This window comes from Astatotilapia calliptera, chromosome 10 (assembly GCF_964374335.1).
Source record: "Astatotilapia calliptera chromosome 10, fAstCal68.1, whole genome shotgun sequence".
Taxonomy (NCBI): Eukaryota; Metazoa; Chordata; class Actinopteri; order Cichliformes; family Cichlidae; genus Astatotilapia; species Astatotilapia calliptera.
In genome coordinates this window covers 22,292,086-22,313,705 of record NC_137431.1, presented here as the reverse complement: position 1 = coordinate 22,313,705, position 21,620 = coordinate 22,292,086, and the positions used below count along the sequence as shown (strand labels likewise).

The window sequence follows — 21,620 nt, the reverse complement described above, 5'->3', positions numbered from 1 at the left end:
GAACACCATACAAGGGTTAAACCAGACATCATTACATTATTACATCTCTTACTAACGTGTCTTTTTATAGAGGCTGGATAGGAAAGTTGTGGCAGTTTTACCCACAGCGAGAGAAGATCTTCCATCACAATGTAACTCTACTACAATGTGAAATAACTGTACTATTAAATTGCTAAATAGGCATTATGCATCAAAATTCATGAGAGTTTATCATCCATAGTTGACTAGCACTGGATGGATGATGCATGTAATGCATAAAGGAAAAATCCACTTGCATATAATAATGGTATTCTGTGGTGCACTTCAAAGCATGCATAAGAAGGTTGCACCAAACTAACAATTCAATGCAACTGTCTGCTGCAAAAAAGTGGTTACATAAAACTACTGGCTGGTTTCCAAGTGTTAGCAAAAGAACACAAAGAACCAGATATAAGGGGGGGGTTGAATTTGCCCAAGAACAAATTCAAACATATCGAAAGTACTAGCAAGTAAGGCAGAATGATCTTGCACCGAATGCAAGAAACAAGAGCATTCTGTCAGTCTGTTTCAGCCAGGACAGAAAAAAGCATGTTTCACTTCGCATCTGAATGAGTGCATACCTCCAGATATAGTTGCCACAGCATTTTGCTTTCTCTTACAAGAGATGACACAAGATTAAATGAAAGTTAAGACCAAAAGTTCTTTAAATTAATTCAGAACCAGAATCAAAGTGTACCTTTGCGGTCCTCATCAGCATGCGGTGTACAAATGCAAAAGCATTCAAGTCAAGTAAACCTGTACTTGTTCGTTCTTGTCATACAACTACTCTACAATTGGATGGGGATAAAGAAAAGTAAGACATTTTATCAAGATCTGTCACATAACATTACATGAAACAAACATGTAGCTTTGAGTCTACATAACTGAGAGGATAACTGCCATTCTAGATTATTCAAACTCCAGCTTTGGTAGAATGAGGTCCTTTAATGTTAACAGCTATGGGCTAAGCAGGCAACCTGCACCAGTCCAGCTGCTGGGTAACTGAAATATGCAGGATTTTCCAAACCCAAGCAGTCCATACTGGGATACTTTTCTCAAAATGCCTGCGACAAATCTCAGAGTTGATGCACTGCTGTTATGTTATGATGGAATAACCTGAATCACTGTGCCTGAGAAACCAAGGCCACTATTCTAAATTTAGAGCTGATGACTGATCTATAGAGAAGAGTGATGACCGCAGTAATATATGATTCTTCCTGCTACAGTGGCCTAGCACCACTTCAAAGCAGCAAGGAATTTATTTACTTTCACTCAAACCATTGGCAGAACAGCCTCTACTTTGCCAGTAAAAACAGAAAATGTAACTTTTAGAATAAATAAAAAGGAATTGAATAATGGAAACATATTAGCAATGAAATTAGGCTAGTGTTGGAGCCCAATTCAGTAGGTATCTGACCCAAAAATCTAATTTTTAGTTGTGTCCTATTTAGGAAATATAGTATAACTTTCTCATACAAGCCCACAGTCTTCTCAGTTTAACACAGAGAGTGAAGGTAATTGATCCACACCTTACTGTTGCAGTAAATGTCAAGTAGGTGATTTATTGCTGGCGATCTATTAACCTGCTCAGTATGTCTGAAAGTGTGAGAAATGGATAAAGTAGTCTTTGCTACTTCATTCCCTCCTGCAGAGAATCAAACTCTTGTTTTCAAGGGTGCCTTGGCGTGCGGTGACCACCGTTTTCCTTTACCTTTGAAATTACTGCCACAGTACTGAAGGCGCGTAATCTGCTTAATGATTTCTACTGTCGACTGAGTGCAGTGGAGGATTTGAAATCAAACGTCGGGGCCGAGCAGGGACAGAAAATGAAGGCAACGGCATAGAAAGAAACTTAAAGTGTAAAAGGAAACCTTTATAAAAGAAGACAGTCAAAGTAGGCGACATCAAAGAAGAGAGAGAGAGAGTCAGACGGAAAGGAACAAGGGTGTGGGCTAGAGCTGGTTACACAGCCTTAATGTTTGTTAATTACTCTGTTTTTAAAAAGCACAGTACAAAAAAGCTTGATCTGTCTTGAGGGTATATGGAGGTTGTGGCAAGTAGACTCTTGTGCAGCAGACTTGCTCTTATATAGCGCTTTTCTACTCCTGAGCACTCAAACCACTTTATAAAACATGCTTCATTCACCCATATTTCCACAAGCACTTCTATGCTTCTGTCTAACATTCACACAAGGTCACACGCATGCAGACAGACACATTCACATCTCATTGGCATGCACTGGAGCATGCCAGGGATTGAACCACCAACCTCCCAATAAGTGGATAACCTGTTCTACCACCTGAACTACTGCCACCCAACAGAGGTATGCATCATGCAAAAAATATAGAAATAAAAAAAACTTAGAACAGAGGTGAAATGTTTTGAATTCAATCTTTGGATTCAGCGGTCATTTTGAATTTTGAATTGCAACTTAAGTGTACAGTGTTTAACACATTTATTATACCACCACCCAAGGTTCATGACACAGGAACCCTAAAACCTCAACAGTATTGGTAATTACCAGTTATCATTTTTTATGCTTCTTTAATGGTTAATCCACCAATATGCTAAAATTGTTTAACCAAAATGATATTTGTAAGAAAAAATATAATGTTGTTATCAATTAATTTGATTGAAAGCAGGGGGAAAAAAAGGTAAGGCACATTATTATTATTATTATTATTATCATTATTATTATTATCAATAATATTTTGAGTAGAGACATCAAATTACAGTTATTATAGTTATTTACTATAATAACATTATTACTATGTTTAGTGTTTTCTTGTTTTTATGACAGGTGGTCTAATAAATGCGTTAAGCACTGTATGTAAAATGTTGAAAGAGCCACTTAAGGTCTAGTAAGACTACAAATGACAACATGACACATGACTGACAAATAAGACTACAAAGCACTGTTATTTAGGCCACAATCACTAAAATGTCCAGAGGGTAAGTTGAAGTTCTAGGGGGTGATCTAATATTGTAATTTACAATAAAAATGCCAGCAAACAGAGTCTTCCATTAGCTCTGCCAATTGTGGTTTTCACAACAACCTAAAATACTGAAAACCCTCCAGTGTGCTATAAAAAGCGACTTGTGTTGGGGCTTTCCCTTTTAACTGACAATCTATGCCAACTTTGATTCCGTTTAGATAAGTTCTGCTCTGATACACAAAAGTACCAGCATTATTAAGCTCTTCACTCAGTTAAGAGCCTGCAGGAGTTTAAGCTTTGGCGCACAGCTTTGACATCCATCATTCACCCCGAGGTTTGCTCTCGTCCTGATAACATCAGCCTCTGGCATTCCAACTGTATTAACCCTCCTAACAACTACTATCACAGGCACAACAGGTGCAAAATAAAACGGCCTTTTTCACATCACTAAATTTGGCACAACTTTCAGTGAACTACAAGCAGCAAACCTGAAAGAGAAAATTCCTGCAAATGCATATGCAGTAAGACCAGAGACACACACAAAAAACAGAAGAAGCACTTCTGGGCTTTCAGTCACTACAGCTCATTAGTAAATACCAAAACTGCTAAACTGCTCTTAGAAGTGTTCAGTCTTACTGGTGGCACATTGAGATTAAGACACAGCAATGCTTTCAGCTAACTGTAAACTCAGATTGCCAACATGCAATAAAGGCCTCAGTCTCACATGCCCGGCAATTGGTCAGTGATGCCCTGTCAACACCCCAGCAGAGCAAATTGCAAGAAGGTTTTTTCGTACAGCATTGTGCACCTCTTTGCAAACAAATTCACACCAGCTGTGCGAAACTTCCAGCCACCATTCTTCAACCAGTATACACTCTTTTTCCTTAGCAACTGGTGACTGCCAGATGGTCTAGGCCTGTGTAACTGAGGCGAGTTAACATGCTAACTTCCATAAACCAAAACACTGGTGAATGCAAAATGCACTGATGGTGAATTAATGCCTGTGCGATTCCCCCCCCCCCCTCAAAATAACCCCTGCCATGGGCAGGTTAGTGATTTGACAACAACCTAAAAAAAGCATAAGCTTTAAAAATCTTATGTGCTGTTGACTCATGTCAATAGAGACACAATAAACGGCATGGCTGGCATGCTTCTTCCAGCACACAGGTCTATTTCTAACATTGCTTTGGCAACACAAAACTGGCACAATGTAACATCATCACAACAAGCTAAAGCACCTTTAAAAATAGTAGACTGGCCTTACCAGTAGCTGTGCGGAAAATACATAACCTCCAGACACACGGGGGCTTCTATTTTAAATGATGAAATAAGAGTGTCTGAGAGGTAGGTCAATATCCTCAGACAAATGCATGACATATTAGCAAATAATTCAGAACAACTGATACTGGACCAGTGCATTAATAATGGTATTGGAATAGGAAGAGATATATTGTGTTGCTGTACTGATATTTTGCCCCATCTTTACTCAGTTATTCCATAAATGTACTCTACTGTTATGGTTGTTATTATGTGAATTTATAATTTCTTTTTAAAGTGCTTTAGTTCAATTCAAACTGAGCAGATTTGATTGTTAGAAAATGTTTGAAACAGATAGATCTACCATTGTGTCCCCCCCCCCCCCAATGTGTCCTGCACATACACCAGCCAGTGATAAACGCACTCACCAACCAGTCGTTCAATCAGCTGCTTGTTTAGTCAGGATGATAAACAGAGTCTACGCCTGTTCGATAAGACCAGCGCTGATACCAACACATGCCGGATCAGCATAACTCCATCCATTCAGTACAGTTTTACTATCACAAGCTGCAGTTTCATCCACACTTGCTGCTGACTTATCAGACAACCTGTGGTCAGAATCGAACTAACTTCAAAACATGCTTATTTAGTGGTTGCAAAAGAAATTAGGACTCTTGCAAAATGCTTTTAGTTTGCTCAGAAACAATGCAAATAAACACACCGATTATGAGCATGCAATCAGTTCTTAATATTGGTGTGTCATCTCAACCTAAAGCTGAATTTAAGAATGTAGCAGCATTTCTACAATCGCATGATCACAAGTTAGTAGGGCTGCACAATTAATCGTTAGAAAATCGCGATCTCGATTCATACTTATGTGCGATCTCATTTCCAAATGACAACGATTTAAAAAAAAAAAAAAAAAGACGACGACGATTGTACCGCATTTTGATCCGGGACGTAATCTGCATGAAAACAAGCGCTCACTCTTCCTGCTCAACAAATGACAAGGGCGGAGCCTTATACCACGTGATACAGAAGCTGTGCCATGTGATGCTAAAATTAGCAGGGAAAAAACAACGGAGAGCACGTCAAGGATGACGACAAAGTGACAGGAGAAAATCCGTCCCGGTCAACCACCCAAACATCAATAACGGGAACCTTATACAGCGCTTCCCTATACACGTCGAACTCCCGCAGGCACAAAGAAATTACGGAGGCTATCACTTATCACTTGACCAAAGATATGGCTCCCATCAACACTGTGCAAAACGAGGGATTTAGGAAAATGATCAACACCCTAGACAAACGCTACACAGTGCCGTCCCGCAACTATTTTTCTATTGTTGCACTACCTGCTCTATTCACGCAGTGTCGAGCAACGGTGGAGATGGAATTTCAAGCAGTACAACATTTTGCGGCAACCACAAAACGTGAGACATTTGTTGTTTTTATGTTTATTTATTGTTTTTATGTTCAGTTTCAACTGTTACAAAGTTGATGTGCAGTTAATAAGTGCAATAAATATTTATATTGGAAAAGAAAATCGTGAGAGAATCGTGATCTCAATTCTAAGCCAAAAAATCGTGATTCTCATTTTATGCAAAATCATGCAGCCCTACAAGTTAGTCACCAGGAGTAACTTGTTAATTTCCTTAATAGTGTTTTAAGCGGGGCCATTGTCAAGTTTTCTCTCAAAGCTGGAATGAAATGCGAGACTACACAAGTGCAAGTCTGAACAAAGGCTTCAGGGAGAGAATGTTTGCCTCCACATGTACAGTAACCTTGGTTAGGTAAATAATTGACGGGCCTATGGGACAAGGTCCTTGGCAACCTCATACATTACACTTTGTATGCATGTGGCAAAGAGAGCTGAGAATACTAAGTCCAAAGATGTAAATATACTTTTTAGGAAATAGATTGCGTGCATCACTACATGTAAACGTTAAGAAAAATGTTTATTGGTAGGTCTAAGATAATAAAATACAATAAAATGCATTTTACTGTAATGCTTGAAAGGTATTCGAAGAGTGCATATACCATAAAATATTAAAGTGTTGTAATTTTAATGAATTTGTTTCTGATCTGCCTCCAAACTTCGCTTTTGAGTGACCTAATGAGGTCATTTACGATATATGCGCTACTAAAACAACTGGTTCAGCAACAACAATAAAAAAACGAGTGGGGTCATATATATGTTCAACATCACAGGCTTTAATTTTATTGTAATTGCATACTTCTGATCAGAAGATTATAACGCTTTGCTGTGAACCACGGCTAACAGACTTAAATTCAAATTTAGATATCAAATTGGCAGATAAACAGCTGGCAGTTTTCAGAGGCAGGTGCAAATTGTTTTCAGTCTAAACCACCAGAGTATGGCATAAAAATATGGAGGAACTGTGATGCTGAAAATTCATTTTGCATAGAAATCATGATTAAACTATGTTACAATCTTTTAGAATATCTGGCATAGATAAAAGAAACGGCATAAGCATGATAAGCTCAAACAGCTTGAGGGTTATTAGGATTTTCCTCTGCCCTTTCCCCCACCTCTCCCTTAAGTTTGGGGGAATTTGTTTTAGCAGTTTTTGCATAAGTAGATAAGATTGGATAAGATAACATTTGATAAACTTACATCAGTTAAAATTTAGTTAATGACAAAGTTAGTTTATGACAAATACCGTACTACAATATTTTATTGTACGGTAAAAAAAGTAAATAAAAAAACAAACAAAAAAACAGCTCAACTCATAAATCAATGTTTCTATGCTGCTAATTATTATATAAATAAATAGAATTAAATATATCTGAGATGTTAAAAACTGAATGTAGGTAAATATAAAAATCCCAAAGTTAAAATGGTGTTCAAAGTTTTTTCCCACCTTGGAATAAAAGAACAGCAGCCCTGCTGAAGAGTAATCTAGTTTCTCATATCTAAATAGTGTATACAGTTACAAACAAAGGAGTCTTAATTTATTTATACAGCATTCTCGAAAAGTGATCCTCAAAGAGACACAAAAGAAGGAGCAAGAGATCCAGTTCAACCCTGTTGAATGACGTATAATTCAGTTTAGATCTTATCAAAATTGAAGCCTATTCCTAGTGAAATATAAATGTGCTGAAATACAGATTTTAAATTACCCTTAAATTTTTACGATGCAAGATAAGAAGGATCAATAAAGCACAAGTCAGTTACATTAACAGGAATTATGAATCTTGTCTAGACAGAAAAACGCTGACCAAGCTGAACCCAAACTTCAAGCGTGCTCCACCTTTTGCTTCTGCTGTAAAAAATTAACAGAAATTTGGCAGTCGAACCGTGCTGCACCTAGGCGAGTTTTAATCCGGGCAGTAACACTGAAAAAACAACTGTGTCGACACAGGAGACATTTGTATTCCCTCTAGAGTTTAACCGCCTCTCGTTGAGTCAGGAAGACTGGATTAAAGGTTATCGCAGACTAGATGACCCACATTTAGGCAGACAGGCAGCACAAAAGCAACACAGCTACAAAAATATCTCACAAACAAACAAATCCAATAACTCTCACTCTCAGAACCGAAGGAGCACACCATGGCACAGTGCCCACACTGCTCTGAGGATTTTTTTTTTTTTTTTTATTCGGCGACGAGCAGGAAATTCCTCCAACTTGACTCATCAATAAGAAAACAAGTTATGACACGTCATTTACTATTTACAATGCCTACAAAGTCCAATTATAATTTTTATGCTGAACTTTCTACTGGTCTCCAAAATTCCCCAATTTTCCTGTGTTTGTTTTGCAATTTGAAGGCGACAGAGTTATGTAAAGAGAAAAATGCACAAAGACTGTAGAGAGAGGTAACAGATGCAGTAGATAGGGATGATGTCATAATGTTTAACACTTGTTTAATAATTGTCAACGTTCAGCTTCAGTCAAAAATACAACTTTTTTTTTTTAATGCCTGTGACATTTGTGTTGGCAAACCATTATCAAATGCTGAGATTTTTTAGGAATGCAAAACAAAGTGAACTCCCCTTTAACGGGAAACATAGCTACCATAACGCAACTGAGGAAAGTATGCAGTTAATGTGTTACTAATCTGATTTTGAGAAATGGATGAGGAAATGCATCAGGATTTCTGTGATTCAGGCTCTGAACAACAGGTTAAATCCTATGTTGCAGTACAAAGTTTGGTAAAGTCAATTGACAGCTGAGAAGTTAGGATATGCGTAAGGAGCACAAAAATTTATATAAAACGATTTAATGCAGCATTTCAAATCACCCTGAAAGATTCAGCATTATATCAGACAGCCACCACCCAGCACTCCCACTGTCATTATCATTAAGACTGTTGGCTTCTTTCTCTAACCTGTCACCCAAATGTATACTTGCATGCTAGGGGATGTTTTTAGTGTGCGGGTGACGGGGGTGCTAAATGAAGTGGTGGGACTTTGCTCACCACCTCCACAAACCAATTTCCTGTGGAAAACCTTGTGATTCTATTTGCAGCATGTAGACATTTCCAGTGCCTATAGCTTTTGCCATTTGGTCTGTCTCATACGGTTACCAGAACCTTGGTGCTTTCGCATGTATTATGATTTTAAAACGTTCGCGAAAGCATCGCCAAGAAGGACATAAAGTGTCACAAACAAGCCCCATTACCATCTCCCTCCAGTTTTTCCAGGTTCAGCTACTGTAGTTTGCATTGGTAGGTTAGTCATCAAAAGAAGGGAGAGGTTAGACATGTGACAGAGACAGCTATGCACTCTCAGGAATTTTGAATCGCGGTGATGATAGTCATTACATTACTAAGAATAGGTTATTGAGAATACGACAAGAATCTTTTCGGAGTACAGGTATTCTATACCAAAAAATGTTCCCCTGCCCAGCTAGCTTTGTTCACAATGCACAATCATCTCACAATGAGTAACGAGGCATTTCTGAGTCTTTGTCTGATCAATTAAGTATGTTGGTGGGTGTTGTGCATACAAAGCTTCTCAGATTAAAAGTAAATCTAAGAAGTCAGTGAGTGTCCAATCATCCAAAAATTCTATTATAAATTGGAAAGCCCACAAACATTTTCCAAATAAATCTGGCTGAAACAAAAGCCTTTTCAACAACGGTTCTTGTGAAAAAGAAAATGTAAAAATACAGGAAGAGAAGGAAGCAATACTCAAAGGAAAAATCTGAATTTCCCAGCGCAGACTAGTCATTTCAGAGACAGAAAGTGAAACAAAACTTTGACATTGTATGAGAGTTCCCATATACAGTGATTAATACATGTTAAGATCTATGTAGGCATTTAAAGATGACAACAGCAGCAAGCTGGCAGCCACCAAAATAGTCTTCAAAAAGGAAACAGCTTGGCTGGAACAGGACTACACCTCAGTTTAGCTCTTTGCACCACTCTGACCCTGTGCTTCAAAGACTCACAATAGGAACTAGAAAAAACAAAACCAAAGAAAGTGTCAGATAGCAAGACAAACAGAAAGAGGAGAATTGTAAAACATTAACGTGAATTAATATAACGTATCACAGAACATTTCAACACACTTCATATTACTCAGCCTGGATATCTGGATCCCACATGAACTGTCTGGCTAATACTAAGTACCTAAAATCAATCAGCCAGTAAGTTGCAGAGAAATGCAATGTTTTATACAGCTCATCAAACAGCTATTTGTACAGATATTAAGTAACCTGAACAAACAAAGCTGACTGAGGGTGGCATTATCTCGGAGATTAGAAATACAGGAACTGACACAACAGATGTGAAGTTGACCTAGTATTTGCCATAGTTTAGCGACCTTTTGTTGGTAGTTCCCGTTTTAAAAATTATAGAGGTTTTCGGTTTGACTCGAGTTTCCCAGCCTGCCGTTTATATAACAAGAATGTCTTCGGTCTGTGGGAGGAATCCCACACAGACATAGGGAGAACATGCAACCTCGACACAGAAAAGCCTCAGATGAACCTTCTTGCAGTGAGGTAAATAGTGCTAAGCAAGGCAATACAAAGAAATCCTGTTATTTTGCAATGTATAGTTCTATTTAAGATAATATACTGTACGAGAAACTGATCACGCTCAGCGCAATTACTGTTATTCTGTAAATAAGCAAGGGTGAATCTTGGCATACAGTTCCTTATGTTTGCAAATGCTAATAAATAAGTGATCAATGTCATTCAGTTTCAAGTTACCCCTTTTCTGGGCCTAAGTCTGATAATTACAGTAATGATGATGATAATTATTATTATCTTTAGACACAAGCCACTACAGATAACTGAGCTAATACATCTTATTATTCTCCTTGTTACATATATAAACAATGCATGGAAGAATTTACAGAAATAGTTTTTAAAAAAAAGTATCAGACTAATAGTATGATTTAAAACATTTTTTGCTTTCAGGTGTTCGGGTGACATCTGTGTATTTAAGTTCACTAATTACGGTTTAAAAAAAAATCAGTAATAACTGTATTTGAACACGGTTAAGTATAATTTAGTGTTTTCCCCTGCTGCTATAGCTTACAATACTCTTCATGCTGAAGGTCATTAACACTGACCTATGAATCATAGAAAATGCGTCTAACTCAAGACAACTTAGCACAGAACCAATTTTAAAATTTATCTTTAGGCACTTTGTCTGAAGCCGTTTGTTGCAAAGACACTTCATTTGGTCACATTTATTCAGCTGAAACCATAAAAAATGCCAACGATAACACAGTTTGGCAGACATAAAATAGAATTTTTGCACCAATAATGTTATTTTCAAAGGACTATTAGCCAAAAACTTGACTTGGTGTGCAGTGAACCCTTAAACCTAACGGTCAAGTAGAAGAGAAAAGAAGAAGTGGCAGGCCTGTAAAAACCATGTACAGCATATAAACAGCATCTGAAAGTTGGAAAAATATCCAACAAAGACCTGACACAGGACCACAGTGATGTAGTTGGCCCTTCAGTTAACTAGTTTTCACTGAAGCCTCATCAGAAATAGTCTCAAAGGAAGATGTTAAGAAGCCATTTTTAAGGAAAGGAAACTTGGAGAAAAGGCTAAGCTAAGCCAAATCACTCAGGAACTGGATTCAAATTCAATGGCAACAGATCTTACGGAGTAATTAATCAAAATGCGAATGTTTTGGTTCAAATCGTGAATATCTACAGAGAAGGTCAGGAGCGAGCTACAACAGTGAGTGTCTACAGCCATCTGTAAAACACGGTGGAGGCTCTGTCGTGATTGGGGTTGCATTTCAGCCAGGAGTGTTGAAATGCAAAATTGATGAAACTATGAATGCAGAAGATAACATCAGATTTTGATACACCATGCAATACCATCTGACTCTAAAAGCTCTTTTTCTCAGCATGACACTGAAAAACCCCAACAAAAACCCACAGTGGATCACTATCAGTTGTGAACAGAGTTTCCCAAAAGGTGGACCTCAGTATTTTTGAAGCAGTATGGAGTCATATTGGCTGAGAACGCTTTGGCATAACACTCTGTATTTCCATGTATGTTTCCCACTGTCCTTGCACAATATAAAGAAATAAGGAATGGTTCAAGACTTTTGCACAGCACGGTATATTATATACTATACAGTATATTGCTGTGCCTAACAACCTTTATAGCAGATATCACTTATTTTGGACCCTGTAACACATATGTTTTGCATTAGCAACAGTGGTTTTGACAGTTTATGAGAAATCTAACATGCATGCTCCAGAACTGTGTGTGCAAGGCATGGTTGCAAAACATGCTGTCAAACATGTGGTCTCTCTAATCTCTTGTCTTAAAGTTTATATTATATAATGCGCTGCAATGATTCCAGAATATATTTTCTAAAAAAATGTAAATAACAGTCTGTGACATATGCTGACTTTTTTTTCTTTTTTTAAACAGAGTTTGAAAACCACTTAACAATAACACAAAGCATCTGCAGTCCTCAGTAACAGTAACAACTACTTTATGATGCAAATCGCAACACACCCAACTGTCGAACAAAAGCATAATTTTCCTGTTAAAAAAAAAAAAAAAAAAAAAGCGAAAAACACGCAAAAAAATAAATAAAAAATGTCTCAGCTTTACCACAATCTGCACTTCTAAAATGAATGTGGTTGTGTGTCTGTGTGTCTGTGTTTACGTGACAACTGTGTGTGTGTGTACAGCATTTGCATGCCTCTGTTAAATAAAGAGCTTTGAGGGGGCCAGCGAGGGTAAGTAGGTGAAGAGAAAAAAAGTGACTGAGTGACATGGTAAGGAGAGCGAGACAGCAGCACACCATAGCAGATATGTACACGTGGCCTCCCAGCTTCCCTGTGTACACTACACACATTCACACAAATACACAAACACACACACACACAGCTTGCTATCCTCAGCCGTGCTCTTACACACACTGACGCAGGCAACGGAGCAACAGAGAAGAGTTGATATCAGCTTTTTAACCCTTTTTTACTTTGCATGTCTCACAACATTTTAAACTTAGCACCACACAAATAAGAAGACTGGGAGGTATAACAGGTTAAAACAAGTTAAAACAAATGTCTCCTAATAAGAGGGTGTGTCATGCTATTTCTAGAATTGATATGAATCTTGTAAGTGCCTCCTTTTACCCTGGGCATGCAGCAACAAACATTTGTCTATTTGATTATCAGTTATGTAACACAAATCCTGTGCCAAGAAATGTGGTTGGGCCAAACTGCATTCAAACGGTGTCGAAAATTCCCATAGAACAGCTAGATGGCTTAAATGATATGAAGGTTGTAGTTGATATGATATATATGTGATATATGATATAGCCACCAGTCACTGTTTTCATCCCTCCGTTAAGATATGGCATGTATCACACACATAGCTGTGAAATAATACAGTATAATGTGATCTAATGCAAAAGCACTGTAACGTACAGCAACACTATACATTTCTATACAGTTCTGCTTCAGAGACGCATCGATCGACTGGCCAGGGACCCGAAATGGACAAATTTCAGCACTTTCACCCTGTTAATCACGCATATGTCTGATTACCAGCCAGTGTGTTTCATGCATGCACAGCACATGCACAGCAGAACAGGCAAATAGTTGTTCTCACACTCACAGTCTCACAGACTGAGCCGAGTTCTTAACTGTAAGTGAGGAAGACAAAGTAAACCACAGGGGAACCACCATGAAAACATTCGTAACAACAAACCTATGAGACTCTTATATCACCTAGACCCAGCTAAACATGCCCAATTTGAAGAAGCTAACAAATGGAAAGTGGCTAAGGCTAGCCAGAGCTTAGAGCCAAGCTTACTGGAAAATGAAGTACCTGAAAATTTTGTAGTGTAAATCTTCTGCACTCGGTTTTGTTTAATAAGGTTAAATATATAAAACATTTTGGTGAATTAGCTGTACCTCCTTCCAGTAGCAGAGCACTTTCTTTCCAGTTGTTTAAGTGAGAGGTCGTCCTGTGACTTGCTGCAGTTTGGTGCAGATTGTAAAGTTTAGTAATTTATTATTAAAATAAAATTCAGCACTGTTTAAAAGTTCATTTTTGCTTGATTATCTTATCCAGTGCATCTTTATTGAATTCTAAAGTATTAAACAACTCAGTCAGAATGACCAGTTCCTTTTTTCTTATGCTGTTCTTTGTTGTGTTGCATAACTGTTAATTTTTTTTTATAGTTGATCCCTGCCACTTTTATAATTCGCAGTGTATAATTCCTTAAAGAAAGTCTGTAGCTAAAACAGAGACCCTAAAAAGAAATTTGTATAATATAGCTAAATAAAATCATTAACAATTTTTCAAAATTCAGTATTTTAACTTCTGACTGTGAAAATCTAATGCTTTACTTTATTTCATGTAAAAGCTGATTCATTTTGTTTTCGGGTTGTTGCTCATATTAAAAAAAAATAAAAAAATAAATCAATTTAACACAAAATGAAACATTTTTTTTAAATATTTAATGATTTCATATACTGAATTATTATTAGCCGTGTATGATTTAAAAGTTTTATTTTGAAATAATCATCCATCTATGTGAAATCGCATTCAAAATAATCAGCTTAGTGTCAATTAAAGTGTCACTACTAAAAAATCTAACCTTTCACACTTGGTTCATTGGTAAATCTGAAGTGTTGATTTAAATAATTTATACATCATGGGAACAGCTTAACTGCTAAATAAGGATATATAAATCGTATAGTCCAGTTATACTTGCATGGTCAGTGGACTGTTAGGTGAGTTTGTTTTTGCATTAAGTTGTTTGTACTGTAAGAGATTTTGCATTGCAGTGTTCAGGTCCCGAAGAGCATCACAGTACGTTATCACACTTCATGCTGGTGCAACAGGGATCAACACAGCAGGAAGTCGGTTACAAAAGTCCTGTGTCCGTGTTTAGCAATAAAGTTCACTACAGTTTATTATACAGGAGAAAGACAGTGGCTTGGGAAGACTGAGACTTGCACTATTTACCAGAACAAAGAGATATGATCAACAGAAAATCAGACTGACGGAAAAGAGCTAGCGATAGCTGAAACTCGTTCATATACAACTTGTTTACAGCTGTCCTGAGCTAAATCCCTTAACAGGTCTTTAAGAAGGCCAGTACGGGCTCACATTATTACTAGACATTAATCAAACACCATCTTTGTACTTTCACATATAACCATGTAGACTCATAAAACTAAAAATTCAACCTCTATCAATGTCACGCTCTTAGTTGGTTCAGTTATCAGATAGTCTTTCCAAGCTGAAGCGAGGTGTGTCCACCAGACACTTTTCATGCTCACCAAGCTGCACGTACACATCTTTCTCACAGCGCTCATTTCCATCAAATTAAACAGGAGCACACTGCATTTTTAGAGATGCAAATAACACGTTTTCTAATAAATTGTGGTGGGATGACATGTTTAGATTATTTTGCGATTGCTCTCTAACAAGCAAAACAAAAACAAAAACAAAACAATAGAGGAAAAATACCAAATGAATAGTTCTTGGATACCGTATATGAGAACAGTTAAGCAATATAGCTTAGTCAGATATTGGAATCCAGAATCCACAATACTGTGACACTGGAAAACATAAGATCTCATCTGGATGGCTATTCTCACACACCTTCTCATATCAAGTCTTCAGTTAGACCGCTTACTTTCCCTACTGTCACCTTGCGCCTCGTCAAAAACAGCAAAATATTTCTCTTATATCAGTCTCCTATTCTTGCATACATATTATATGTAGTGTTTACTCTTAATTTACACTTGATTCAGATTTACAATGTGCTGCAAAGTGGCTGTATTAAGAGTATGCTCTGCAGTGTCTGCAGATGTGATGAGCACCAGACGCCCTGCATCCAAATGCTGTTAAGAATGTCACAGGGAAGCATACAACAGCTCCTGAGCATCTTTTCTGACTTATTCAAGTGCTTTTGTGTTAAAAAATCATCACACTAGAGGACATTGTGTTAAATGTTATGAAAAAACTGACTGAGATGTCAAGTTGCCAGACTGAACTTAGCATTTCAGGAGCTAAGTGAGCAGCACAAACATTTTTGTAGCGCAGTGGAAAAGGAAACGCTGCAATCATTGTGCTTATATACTACTAAAGTTAATTGACCATCTAGTGGACTAAAAAGCAGTAATTAGTCTTCAAAGTTTGTATTTAGAGAATTCACACCTAAGACTGCAGCAAATAACGCATTATCAACTTCCCTTCTCCTTACAATTAAACTTCTTTTTTCAAAGCACAGCCATACTCTCCTGAGTCAATACAAAGCCAATCATATGATGACTGAGAATAACGACAAACGTTGCAATGAAGTCAAAAGCAAACATAGTGGGATAAAGTTCAACCTACCTGGAGAAGCCAACAGAAAAAGGTGCCAAGGACGCAACAGGAGTGGGCCCATCATCGCTGCTCTGAATCCCAGATGTCTCTCCATACCTTTTCCCCCGGGCCCAGCCATCCCCCATCAGAGGCATGTTTGAGTACATGTCAAAAGGCTTCTGGTCTTGTATGTCCATTGTTGAGCTCAGGTTGGCTGTGTAGTGGTAGCCGGGCACTGCGCCGACACTCACAGGTGAGGACATGGGGCGTGGTCCTCCTCCGTGGAGAGAGCTGATGCCGCTCTGGAGACACTGAGGCTGGCAGAAACCATTATCCTGCTTCTCCTGTTTTATCACACCAGGGGTACAGATTTGGATGAAAGACTCATCAGGATCCTTCTCTTCCTTGATGATGATAGTGGAGAGAAGGGCCTGAGGCTGGTGATGCTGGGGCTGATGTTGCTGGTGATGTATTAGTTGGTGGTGCTGCTGCTGTTGTTGATGGGGGTGTAGGGCATGGTGTTGCTGCTTTGTGCCATTAACACTGGTACAGTTTTCTCCGTTACCCATGAGAGGCTTTATTTCCTTTGGCAAGCCACCGACAGGACAGCCACGACCGGTGCTCTCTTGTAGAATGTTATCCAAGTGTGCCACTTCTGAATCCAACTCAAAAGCACTGATTTCTGGCAGTGAGCTGGGAAGGTCCAGATCTTGCCAAATCTCTGTATCCTCAATCAGGCGGCCACTGTTGCCATCCAAATCGCATGGACCAGTGCCTGTGTGCCCACTATAAGTTCCCAAGTCTTTGTCCAGAGAAAGAATGCTTTCCGTCTTTATGGGGTGGGAAAAAAGGTCAGGCAGAGGAAGGTTGCCTAGGACGGAAGTGTCTGAGGTGTTAATGACAGATGTGGGTGTATCGGAAATACACTGGTTAAACAATGGCAAGCTGTCCCCCATGCCGAATATACCAATATCCTGTTGCTGCTGCTGTTGTTGTTGTTTCTGCATTCGAATCATTTTACCCTCCTTCATGTCTGTCCCCTCACCCAGAACATGATGCTGATGAGACTCAAACAAGCCTCCAAGCTCCCCCTGGCCATTGGTTCCACCCTGTCTATTGGGGGCCACTGTGGCAGGGGGCAGAGACCCAGGCAGATGCATTGCAGTCTGGAACAGTGAACCAGGTGTGTCACCAGTACCTTCTATCTCCGCAAATGTCAGGCCGTCGTCTCGATTACCATTGCGCTTCAGTCCACCCTGATCCATTTCTTTGTCCTGTGGGTAACAGTGAGGACAGCCAGGGTGAATCAAAAACACAACACACACACACACACACACACAAGGACACACATGCACACTAAAGAGACAAAATTTGCCTTGAATGAGATGACCCATACAGTAGATAATGAAGAAGCGAAACAAACAGCAAATCTTACTGAAATACTGATCACTGATGCTGACAGGTGTTTGAAAACATCTGCATTACAAAGTGGCGCTCTTTAAAAGCAGTGTTCCGCTGCTGTGCTTCTGCCTACGCTCTTCTGCTTCTACTTATTTATTTTTCATCTTTATATAAATGACAGCAGCTGAATGACCCCCTCCCCCAACACCCACACTCCAACAATGTGGCAGACACACAAATGGGAGAACACTTAAAACCGACTTGCAAAATCAGACCAGGGCTATTAGGCTTGCGTGAAATAAATGACTAAAATATGAGTGCTATTTCTAGGAACTGTGTCTTTTCCTCCGTGAACAGGGAAAAGAAGTTTAAGACATGCCCGGACAACTTGCGTTACTGGTATCCGCACCGTCAGATCCCCATTGAGCGTTTGTAACAACATGCATCCGTTGGACTCGGGAGACACTAAACCACGTTAGGCATCTGGCGCGAACGACTGCCTCTGCCCACTTGCAAGAAGGAGCGAGTAAATAATACATTCAAAGTCCAATTTAGAAGTTTTAAACCGATTAAAGCAAGGGTCGGTCTGGAGTGTTTCGCAGCGGTGTCCCTGAATAAACTATATATTAAAAATAAAGAGGGAACACAAATAGGCCAGCATATTAGCTCGTAAACTTCGTCGACCATTTGATACGCTGTAAATGTCAAAACCTTAAAATAACGCACTGCCGAATCGTGCGTGACGACCGGATAATTTCCGGTGATGTTTTGATCAATGCAAGTCGCCGGGGTCTTTTCTGCTAGATCTTTTCCAGCTCTTGAGCCGCAGCGGTGACATTCTTCCTCCGGAATACTTTATATAACATTCATAAACACTTTAAAGCGTCTAAAATAGCTATAGCACTGCAGTATTGTGCTTGAAGTCCAATGATTTATGAAGGGGTTTTTGTGGCTGCGCAGGATTTCCGTGCACACATGATTATTTTTTTCCTTTGTTTTATTGAGCATCTTACAGAAAATGCAAAAAATGATTTATGTTTTGGCCGTAAGGTTCAACAACTTTTCCACACCCACAACGCATTATTGCCAGCTGTCACGCACAGCTTCAAAACTGAAGCTAATGAGATCATGCATTTCTTTCCAACTTCACTTTGACCAATAAATACCAGTTGGATGCTAAAGTTATATATATATATATATATGAAAAAAAAGAACTTTGGGATTTCCTGACTTTCTACATGGTACTCCCACCAAGCATGACAACACCATTAGTGCAACCTGTTGGTTATATGGGAAACTGCACAGGTCACACGCTTGCTAGCCGCAAAGCCTGATAAGCAGCTGGTAGGCTGAAGTTTGTGCAACGTTTTCCCATTTCTTAAACAAATTCTTCCGACCCAAAAGAGACGCTTTCCTCGAGCGCTCGTGGCGATCTGTCAAACAGAGCTGTCAGCGCGCACGACCCTCACCGTCGGCCTACTCCACGGAACAGCCCGTTTCACCCCTGCCAACATTTCTGCAGTGACCAAACGAGAAGACAAGTGTTTCCACTTGAAAAGATCTCATACCTGTAGTATGAGTACCTGACCTGTACTCCACCGGTTAGGTCATCTTTTAGTAGTCCAACTTGAAAAGAATGTAAGAAATGCCGCAACGTCCACAAGGTGAAGCGCTTGAATAAAACCCCTTCGTTGCAGTTTTGTTGTGTGGTGAAGTATCAGCTGTATTTGTTGCTGCCTCTGTGCCCGTATGGCAAGAAAACATTCTCCGCAATATATCTAACTGTAAAATCAACAGCCCGACGCTGACCCAGCTCGAGCTGGCGAGATCCGCCGTGTGCGCCGTTTCACGGATCACTCGATAACTTTTTAATGCTCACCACCGGCAGGAGGGGGCGAAAAAAGTGATCGATCGCTCACTGAACTCGGGATAAATCCGCAGGAAATCGACATATCTGTGGCGCAATGTTCTGCTTATGCGCCATTAAAAGCGCCAGTATTCTAAAGTTATATAATAGAGCCGCGATCCCTAGCGCACTCAACTGCAAACTCAGGCACAGGGCAGGGCGATCGGTTAGTGAAATGGTGACAGCTAAAACAGAAGGCGATGCGCACTTCCTTTAGCTCTCAAAAATAAAAGCCTTCTTTGCTGCAATCGTCTTTACTAGCATTAAATGAAAATGTGTGCCGACTGCCGAGGTATTTACTAATCAACATAAATATCCGCTTTTTACAGATTGAAACGCACCAGCTTTTGTTCTTTTCATACTATTCTATTAAGGTTTATTCCACATCAAACCTTTTCGCTTTTAGTGTAAGGCAGGATGTCGTGTGTTCCCACATCCCCGTGTTTGTCTGTGCCACCTTGACGCAGTTGGTTTAACACTTGGTGAACGCCCCTTTGCCCACTGAAAACTGCTGTCAAAACGTGTCTTCATCGGCCCCTTATATCCACCAGGCACAGGACTAAGCAGACAGTTCTTAGGCCATATGACCTATGTCCTGCTACAGCTCCTCAGACATAAAATCAAGGCTGCTAATAACAATTACTTGAGCTTGGGGTTCTATTTAGAGTTAAGGTGAAAATAATAAAGGAGAAAATCTCAGATCAAATCCTTTAAAAGCCTAGTTATTAAAAGACTCGCCTTTCATAGTTCATGTCAGAGATTGATTAAAATATCGCAAAATCTTTTCTGCTATGAAACGTCTTAAATTGCAAAAGTACCTTCAGCAGACTGCTGAGGGTTCTTAGACACGCATTATGCGTGTCTAAGAACCTATGAAATTCTTGTAACAAATGAAGTGTAGACTTGCCTGAAGCAACTTAAAATCTACTGACAGGCAAAGACCAGTGAGCGGTGAGTCAAACCACACCCCCTGCATGCACGGCCACGTTAGTGCTTTTATCAGGTTTTATCCCTAATTTTGTATCACTGTCGTGTCGTGTTATTAGAGCTGAAACAGGCTCCCAGAGATAACTGGATAAAACTCACACTATATTGCTTTATGTTTTTATTGAGCCTTTTTTTTTTTTATAAATCTGGTTTCCTGTTATAAATGACTTCAAACACTTATGTTTTTTGGACGAATGCGTCTTGATAAAGCTGCAACACACAATCTAGCTGTTCTGCACAAGCACATCTTGAACAGGCACAATGTCTCGTGTCTGTGGGTGTGTGCGCACGCGTTGCGTTTGTGGGACATCTGTAAATGGCAGTTGTAAAAGACCCCAAAACAAATAAGAGGTCAAACTACCCGGGCAGGCAATGCAGCAGAATTTTAAAAGAAGCACAGTTACAGTGACTCATTTTTCAGGAGAATAGCTGCAAATTAAATGGTTGAGTCTATTTCAAGAACTAGGAAGGTTCAACAGATCTGTATCTTTTTTGAGCAAGTTGATAGCACTGCAGCCTGGTCATTTCACTTGTATCTTAAAAAAAACCACATTTCAGTAGACACTAGAAAATTAAACTAGTGTCTACTTTTACCTTATTCAGGCATTAAGAGGAAATGCATAAGTTTTTATAGAAAGCATTAGCTAGTAATTATGGCAATACTCTTGCTGATCATTCTTTACAGTTAAGTGTAATAGTGAGTCTTGAGTGAGAATAACATAGCAATATGATTCTGTTGGTCACTTCTACCAGAAAAAAGCCTTTATTTTTGACATTTATTTCCCATTTATTCAGTGGACTGCAACAATGACTGTTCAGCAAGACATACAAGGTGAGGAAAGGAAAGGGGGGGGGACAGCTGAGTCTGTGCAGACCGGTGGGAAGAAATAAAATAGGATAGCTTGATCCAAACCAACAACCTAAAGAAGAAAGACAGACAAGCTAAAGGGGCGGGAGGAAAATGGGAAGATGTAGCAGGCGTTGCCGTCCATGTATGTCATCCTATTAGGAGGAGCAAAGTGTGTCCAGTGCATGCAGATGTCTCATTAACGGGCGTGTGGCTGGAGAGATGCAGGAGCTCCCCAGGGCCTGAGAAAACCACACTGTTCTCAAAACATCACAGGGAACACAGTGAGTTTTTAATGCTGGGTAACAATGGGTGATCCTATTCACCAATAAGCAATAAAAACATTGGACATGCCGTGCTCCATGTGCATGTATGTTCAACTCGGAATACATGTAGAAGTATGCTATCGTGGTTGTGTAATATAGCTCGCTTGTGTCTTCCACTGTATACTAGAATAATCGTTGGTGTCACTGGTATTTGCGTGTAT

The 21,620-nt window shown here is 39.3% G+C and overlaps 1 protein-coding gene across 2 annotated transcripts in view; it reads right to left on the bottom strand.

The window, feature by feature from the left end:
* LOC113031075 (glucocorticoid receptor-like) overlaps positions 1-19,471 on the bottom strand; it is a 64,043-nt gene extending 44,572 nt beyond the window's left edge. For both annotated transcript variants that reach the window (XM_026182956.2, XM_026182957.2), the window contains exons 1-2: positions 18,962-19,471; positions 16,023-17,266 (exon numbers count right to left, since the gene is read on the bottom strand). In XM_026182956.2, coding sequence (XP_026038741.1) covers positions 16,023-17,257 — 1,235 coding nt within the window. In that variant the 5' untranslated portion in view covers positions 17,258-17,266; positions 18,962-19,471. The remainder of the gene's footprint in view (positions 1-16,022; positions 17,267-18,961) is intronic.
* Positions 19,472-21,620: the final 2,149 nt, after the last annotated feature.